Source organism: Macrobrachium rosenbergii, chromosome 12 (genome assembly GCF_040412425.1).
Source record: "Macrobrachium rosenbergii isolate ZJJX-2024 chromosome 12, ASM4041242v1, whole genome shotgun sequence".
NCBI lineage: Eukaryota > Metazoa > Arthropoda > Malacostraca > Decapoda > Palaemonidae > Macrobrachium > Macrobrachium rosenbergii.
Window position 1 is genome coordinate 42,031,362 of NC_089752.1, and position 8,851 is coordinate 42,040,212.

Sequence of the window (8,851 nt, forward strand, 5' to 3'; positions counted from 1 at the left end):
ATGACTTTTTTATCACATCCCCGTGATTCATATTCAATCAGTAAGCTACAAACATCCTTTAATATCCAATTCGCTCTACCTCGAAAAATAATATATTTTCATATATGTTACCGAAGGGGAATTTTTAGTTGATAATAAGTTCGTCGTCTCGTGGGCTCGAACCAGCGAAGACAAGAACTCAGGACTACGATAACCCACGCGGCCAGCAAGTGATGTATAAGTGGATATCGTCCTCCCATATACAAATCGCCCGTCGAACTCAGGTGTTTGTATTTGCAGACTATATTCACCCACCTCTGCCATGCTAACCACGTAGTGCGTTTGTCGCACTCAGCCATATTATGACTTTTTTTATCACATCACCGTGATTCATATTCAGTCAGTAAGCTACAAACGTCCTTTAATATCCAATTCGCTCTACCTCAGAAATAATATATATTCATATATGTTACCGAAGGGGAATTTTTTAGTTAATAATAAGTTCGTCGTCTCGTGGGCTCGAACCAGCGAAGACAAGAACTAAGGACTACGATAACCCACGCGGCCAGCAAGTGAGGTAAAAGTGGATATTGTCTTCCCATATACAAATCGCCTGTCGAACTCAGGTGTTTGTATTTGGAGACGATATTCACCCACCTCTGCCATGCTAACCACGCAGTGCGTTTGTCGCACGCAGCCATATTATGACTTTTTTTTATCACATCACCGTGATTCATATTCAATCAGTAAGCTACAAACGTCCTTTAATATCCAATTCGCTCTACCTCGGAAATAATATATTTACATATATGTTACCGAAGGGGAATTTTTTAGTTAATAATAAGTTCGTCGTCTCATGGGCTTGAAGCAGCGAAGACAAGAACTCAGGACTACGATAACCCACGCGGCCAGCAAGTGAGGTATAAGTGGATATCGTCTTCCCATATACAAATCGCCCATCGAACTCAGGTGTTTGTATTTGGAGACGATATTCACCCACCTCTGCCATGCTAACCACGTAGTGCTTTTGTCGCATGCAGACATATTATGACTTTTTTTATCACATCACCGTGATTCATATTCAATCAGTAAGCTACAAACGTCCTTTAATATCCAATTCGCTCTACCTCGGAAATAATATATTTACATATATGTTACCGAAGGGAATTTTAGTTAATAATAAGTTCGTCGTCTCATGGGCTTGAAGCAGCGAAGACAAGAACTCAGGACTACGATAACCCACGCGGCCAGCAAGTCAGGTATAAGTGGATATCGTCTTCCCATATACAAATCGCCCATCGAACTCAGGTGTTTGTATTTGGAGACGATATTCACCCACCTCTGCCATGCTAACCACGTAGTGCGTTTGTCGCATGCAGCCATATTATGACTTTTTTATCACATCACCGTGATTCATATTCAATCAGTAAGCTACAAACGTCCTTTAATATCCAATTCGCTCTACCTCGGAAATAATATATTTTCATATATGTTACCGAAGGGGAATTTTTTAGTTGATAATAAGTTCGTCGTCTCGTGGGCTCGAACCAGCGAAGACAAGAACTCCCATTGACTTTGTACGAGACTTTTCAGAGGCAAATAATAATAATCATCATTATTATCATTAGTATTGTGAAGTTTGCTGTAGCTTTATTAGGGGTGTTTGTAAAGTGTAAATGAGAGTAATAGGAATTTACACTGATATAGCCTTACCTGAGTGTTGATGCAAGGTCAAGTAAACATGGCGTTCAAAAAATATCAAGTGCTTTTATTGGATTGCTTAATTGGCTTTAATACTCTACTATATACAATATATATATATATATATATATATATATATATATATATATATATATATATATATATATATATATTGGTGTGTGTGTATTATTCATATAATCTACTGTGCATTAATACATTCATTTATACTGGTGTCACGTCTAATATGCACTCCCCTGAATTATCACTACCTAGTCTTTTTTTATACGTATAATTTGCACTCCCCAGTCATTATTATACATAAAAATAACATTCCCCAAGTGTATATTATATGTGTAATATACACTCCCTCTGAATAATATGTGCTCCCCTCCCTGTGTATATTATACGTGTAATATGCACTCTCTTACCTGCCTTGACCTCATTTCGAATATTTTGAAGACGCATACCATAAAATAATCATATAATTATTTAACTGCAGATTATTGTATAAATACTTGGTTGTTATATAACTGCATACAGACAGAGAAGATTATCGAAAGAGCTGTTATGAATGAAACGTTTTCATTTAGATTAAAAGTTAAAGTCGACTCCTGCCAGCACTAACTGAGTGCACTCTTCTCACTCTGGCCTAGTCGCAGCTGCCATGGATTTACACTACAGCAAGCACTTTGCATTTCAAGACATTTTTACCTTTATAAGCAGCCATACACGTCCTAATGGTTTACCTGATAAAGGAAAAAAAAAGCTAGTTTTCGACGTTCTTGTAAACCATTTTGCATTATCGATAACAAATTATAGTACAATAGAAAGCAGAAAAATGGTGACCCACTGAAAGTGCAAGTTTTGTAGAACAAACAAGAAGTGAAGTGTGTTCTTCAGGAAATTCATGAAGGATTTGGTGAAACCCAGGGGTCTAAAAGTTTACGTGCACATCATGGAATTGCAGCTGCAATTTCTTTAGACACTGAGCGCTTTTATTGGCGCTCTGTTGAAGCTGATGTGTCTGCTCAGGACCCACTTTGAGGAGGTCGGCCAGACAGGGGATTATCGATGACTCACCGACCTGGGGTTGTGTCCTGAGCCACACGTGTGTCCTGGCTGCTGACCTGACTCACTTCTAGAATTTTGTCAAATGAGCATTGAAGACTGCAGTGGTGTGGTAACGACTGATATTGCAACTCAAACAGCAATTGAGTGCCGTGGAAATAATGCTGATGAATCTTCTATTTCCGAAGTGATTTTTGTGGTAATTGCAGAGGAGAGAAAAGAGAGTTGCAACAGCTTAGGGAGAAAGTGAAGAAATTGAAAGAATAAAATTTATTGCTTAGAAGGGAAATCACTGGATTACGAGAAAACATTGTGCAAATTATCAGAAATGTGGTGACAAAAAGAACTGAAAGTATCTTAAGTCCATTGTTCAGTAAGACTCAGATAAAAGCTATTATAACCGAAGAAAAGGTTAGTGAATGGAGCAATGAAGATATTGCCGCTGCCTTGACACTAAGAAGTCAAAGTCCAAAGTGTTACAAATATTTAAGTGTTAAAAAGGGATTTCCTCTTCCTTGTGCAAGTGCTTTGAAAGACAGATCTCTCAAACTTTGCTGTGAGCCAGGAATTTGAGCTTCATTGCTATCTTCATTGAGTGCAAAAGTGGACACATTTTCTCAGAGTGAAAGGCTTGCAGTTTTGAGCATTGATGAGATGTGTGTAAGTAGTGAATATTGTATAGATAGGGGAAATGCTGTCCTCTATGGACCTCATGACAAAGCAACGGTTGTTATGTTACGAGGACTTATTGCACATTGGAAGCAACCAATATATTATGACTTCGATCAGTCACAAGTGGCTAAGATTTTGTTATCTGTAATAATGAATGTGGAGGCAATAGGTGTTATGGTTGTTGCAGTGGTCAGTGATATGGGATTTTTAAACATAAGGATGTGGAATGAGCTGGGTACTGATCCCCTGAATGATAAAATTTCTTTTAAGAACCCTGCTGCTGACAGGCAAATTTTCGTCTTTGCTGATGTTCCACACCTAATAAAACTTAGGCTATAAGGAATAACTTACTTGATTCTGGTCATTATTTAGAAAATGAGGAGTGTATTTCTGATTCTAGCATTCGTGAAATGATTAATGCTAGTAAATCAGAATATGGATTAGCCTATAAAGTGAATGAAATACATTTATGTGTAAGTGGACAACAAAGTCAAAGAGTCAAATATGCTGTGTAGTTACTGTCAAAATCATGTACCGATGCTCTTACGTATCTTGGTGAAAAAGGTCTATTGCAATCAGAAAACTGGAAAGCAACATCAGACTTCATATCACTCGTAAATGACTGGTTTGATGTCATGAACTCAAATCGTATGTTTGGGGACTTGCAAATGCGCAGTGGATTTGGAATACACATAGAGTGACAAACAAGTGTGCTTAATAAAGTGATAGATTGCATGAGTAAAATGAGAGTAAAATCTCTGAAAACTCGCTGTGTATATAGATTCCAGAAAGGGGTTATACTTTCTCAAAGTCAGTGATTGGACTTTTCAATATGCTGAAAAACAATTTCGGCATTAGCTATATTCTAACTCAAAGGCAAAACCAGGACTGCCTGGAATATTTCTTTGGCTGCATAAGACAGATGAATGGTCCATGTGACCATCCAAATCCTGTGGAGTTTAAGTATAGAATGATGACACTACTGTGGGGCAAAAATACTGACATTATGAGTGAAAAGACTAACACTAATGAAAAGCGTAACGATCAGGATATATTGGCAAATATATCGGCAAATGACAAAAATAAACAGGCCAAAGAAAGGGCGCTGTCATTAGAAGTGTGTTTGACAAGCTTTTGTTTAAGGATTTGGTGCTTGATCATGAAAATGGCTTTGAGTTTTCAATGCAAGAAGACATGGCAGTTGATGATGCCAGCATGGAAAAAAGTGTCAGTACCGTTATAGAAGAAGAAGCCATATAGTCAGAAAATTTTCCACGAAGTACCCTCACTTGGGCAATCAAGAAACTAATGATGATGACGCTTTAGCAGACAAAACTTGGATTGAATTTAAATGTAGAGGCAAATTGCATTTTGCGTCTAAAGAGTTCTTCCAACAGTTAATTAAGCCAAGAGAGGCATTTAATGCAATTCACGGGCAAGGTCTTCGTGAGGGAAGAAACTGTTTAAAGACATTCGAGGAAGAACTTGGAAAATAAGTGAGACTTTGGAATGGAGACTCCTGAGGAGGTGTATAAATTTTTTGCCAAAATATCTATAATTTTTAGAGTACGCCACCTTAACAACTCCATTAGACTCAGTAAAAGGGTGAAAAACAAATCTGACAGATGACAAGAAAGAAAGAAAATGAAGCTTAATATGTAGCATTTATACCTCAGTTCTGTATTTATTGTGTACTATTTATTGTGTACTACAGTATATAGGGCTACAGCATATCTGTATATATTTTGTATTGTGTGTATATATATATATATATATATATATATATATATATATATATATATATATATATATATATATATTATATATATATTATATATATATATATATATATATATATATATATATATATATATATATATATATATATATATATATATATATATATATATATATATATATATATATATATATATATATATATATATATATATATATATATATAAGGCAGGAGCAGGCACTCAAATAGTAGACATAATGGAGCTATGGAAAAGCTGCTAAAGATCCGAACCTCCTCTCACCAGGGGATTAGCTATAGAACAGGTAGTCGACTATCTAATCCTGATCAGTCGAATGTGAGAAACCATAGCAAGACTTGCAAACACATATAGACGCCAAGGGCTTTAGTATTGTGGGAAGAACACGAAGTATGGAGGAACTGACCACCCTTGAATCTATAATGATCAAATTGACGGTCTCTCCCCTCAATCACCAATCAGCATCAACCCAACTGTTCATTGCATAGTTTGTTCTTGTTTGTAGCCTCTGTGTCTGTGCTCCCTCCCCCCCCCCTCCATTTCTTGTTAAGTCTGGTTTACGCTACCATTGTAGGTAGGTGTTTTGCGCTTCTTGCCGCTGCTGTTGGTTTTTCCCCTTGTTCTGGTTTTTAACCGCTAATATGGTGTAAATAGATATGTACTATGTATATATCTTATCTATTTTAATCGCTGTTTCAGCCTGGAAGCTGTATCAAGCGATACAAAACGTCGGCATTTTAATAAATGGATAGAAAGCAGAATGTTTTCCATAGCTCCATTATATATATATATATATATATATATATATATATATATATATATATATATATATATATATATATATATATATATATATATATATATATATATATGTATATATGTGTATTATGTCTGTATGTATCATGCCTCTTGTATTTTGACTGTTCATTGCTATAAATGGAACATTATTCAGTCAATAAAGATAATACAATACTCGATTATGATCTATTTGTATCCATCACTGTTAAGTCTCTTGGTCTAAAACAGAAAATTGGTGTCAAATACATCTTTAATTGATTATAAAAGTCCATGATAAATCCAATGAAGACCAACATCCTCCTCATTCTTCATTACCCTATGTTTAGATATGGTTTGGATACGCTGATGGAAAACTTTTATCCTAACATCATAGAACAAAAATTTAACAAAGAAAATAAAGAATAATATAGTCTTAATCAGAATCGCTGAGACTGACCCGTGTGGAGCAGGTAACTGGGATAGAAAGAAAGAAAACCGACCTCCTCTAAGTGGGTCCTGTGTCTGCTCATATAAAATCTTGTGCTCACTGTCAAAAAGTAAACCCCAGACTATCGAATGAAGCACCAAAGCTGCACTCGGTACCTGTTCCTGATACGGTCATGAAACAGATTGCAATAGACATTTGCACGCTCCCAGAAATCAGTGGCTACAAATACTTAGTTGTTGCTATTGTCTATTTTTCGAAAGGGACTGAAGCAAAACCACTGAAACAGAAAGATGCTTCAAGTGTGGCTGAATTTCTCTATGAACTTATAACAAGGCATTCGTGTTTTGATTAATAAATTAATGATCAGGGATGGGAGTTTGTTAGCCATGTTTCAGAAACTCTGCATGAGCTTACTGGGGTGAAGCAAAAGGTGACTAGTGCTTACCACCCTCAAGCAAATGGCCTTGTGGAACGACAGAATATATATAGAACAATAATGGACAAATTACTGAAAATACTTGAAAGTGATAACAATTGGGTTTCCCGTATCAATGGGGTGCTATTTTCTCACAGAACAGCTGTTCACAGGTCAACAGGTGATTCTCCATTTTTCTTGCTTTATAACTGTGAACCCAAACTCCCTGTGGACGTCAAGTATGGAATACAGAATCAGTCGGCAGCATAAGTTTGATGAAGATTATGTAATGAAAGTGGCACAAGCTATGCAAGAGATTCGTGAGCAGTGCAAAGTAAGTGCCACAGCTAATATTCAGAAAGCACAAGCTAAACAACAAGAAAATTGCAACCAACGATACAAAACAGCTTTCAGTTACAAGCCTGGAGGTCTTAAACGTGCTGACAGGAAAGGCGGTAAGGCTTCCTTCCACGGAGTGGTCCCATCAAAATTGAAAAATTATTGGATAATAAGACGAGTGTCCTTTCATCGTCAAATGTGGAGCTTAAAAAGAAACAAAACTTGTGTAATCTAAAACCATTTGTTCAAAGGAATAATAGTGATAGTGTTAGTGAACAACCAGATACTAGTGCAGAGGCAAAAATTCTTACTCGAATGTGGATTCCTTCTCTTGAACTGTCTGAGGATGACAAGCAGATACTTATTAATAATGATTGGTTGAATGATAGGATTATTGATACTGCACAGACTCTACTTCGTAAGCAGTATCCTGTAGCAGGAGGACTGGACACAACACTTTTTGCACAGAGGCCAAGTGGGTGTGATTCATTTGGTTTTAATACTGTATAGATTCATTTTGATGAAAATCGAAATCACTGGTTCACATCTTCGACGTACAGGATGAGGATAGAGATAGAAGATAGTATGACCCCCTCCCAAATTGACTGAATCTGCACAAAAGCAGTTGAATCTCACTATGAATATCTTGCCAAAGATGAGTGCTTAGAAGTGTATCTCATTAACTGTGATCAGCAACCAAATATGAATGATTGTGGACTCTTTACAATTGCAAATGCAACAGAATTCCTACCGGAGGATGGGAATCCAATTCCTATATATGACAATACCAGGATGAGGCAAAATCTAATAGAGTGTTTGGAAAACAATGTTGTGGCCGTTTCCAAAGTCAGTGAAACGTAGGCAAGGCAGGTAAAATACAAAGCAAATTACAATGACAGTGTAATAATGGTATGATTACTTTGTAGTTCTTTTGTAAGGATTTATCAATTTATTTTTAGGATTTATCAATAAAAAAATTATCAATAGAAGTAGCTCTATTCCACACACTGTATGTCCTGACAGTTTTACATGTAAATATTTTTATATTTCTAATATACAGAGGGTGTGTTAATAAAATGTATAAGAAATATTTATATATTTTTACTACCCACGACGTTGGCTGGGGGGAGTGCAAATAATTCAGGGGGGGGGTTGATAAAAATGTATAAAAACGACTGGGGAGTGGAAAATATACGTACAATATTGACTGCGGAGCGCAATATCTGAGGGAGTCCTTAGTAAATGTTACACCGGCACCTGTGTAAACTCGGTATGATATTATGCGATTGTGCTGATAGTTTGAGACTTGCAAGCACAAGCAGATGGAATGTAGAATCAAGTAAATTTTATTTTTACTTTCTAATTCCCTTAGTTACATCAGTAATATTTTTAAGTTTTACCTCCGAAAGTTTGTTACTCTAAATCAGAACCTTTTGCCCATAAGCGTCTCAAGAGTTTGTATGAGTTAGGTAAATGAGTGATGATTTTAATAGTAATCATATAGACTGGATCTAAAGTCTTCTTGTTTATTACTGTTATAAGTAATTGTAAACAGTTTTATTATCTGAATATTTTTGTTTCGAGCTTCAATTAAATTTTTTTCTTATTTTGTTTCAGTAATGCCAGTGCATGGAATGTCATCCTGGTGGCAATAACAATGTGAGTACTGTTTGGATA

General features: G+C 36.1%; 1 protein-coding gene across 1 annotated transcript in view; it reads left to right on the forward strand.

The window, feature by feature from the left end:
• LOC136843998 (KRAB-A domain-containing protein 2-like) overlaps nt 1-4,680 on the forward strand; it is a 21,806-nt gene extending 17,126 nt beyond the window's left edge. Inside the window, exon 3 of the mRNA XM_067113013.1 lies at nt 4,511-4,680. Within this exon, the coding sequence (XP_066969114.1) occupies nt 4,511-4,680 (170 nt within the window). The remainder of the gene's footprint in view (nt 1-4,510) is intronic.
• The last annotated feature ends 4,171 nt before the right edge of the window (nt 4,681-8,851 follow it).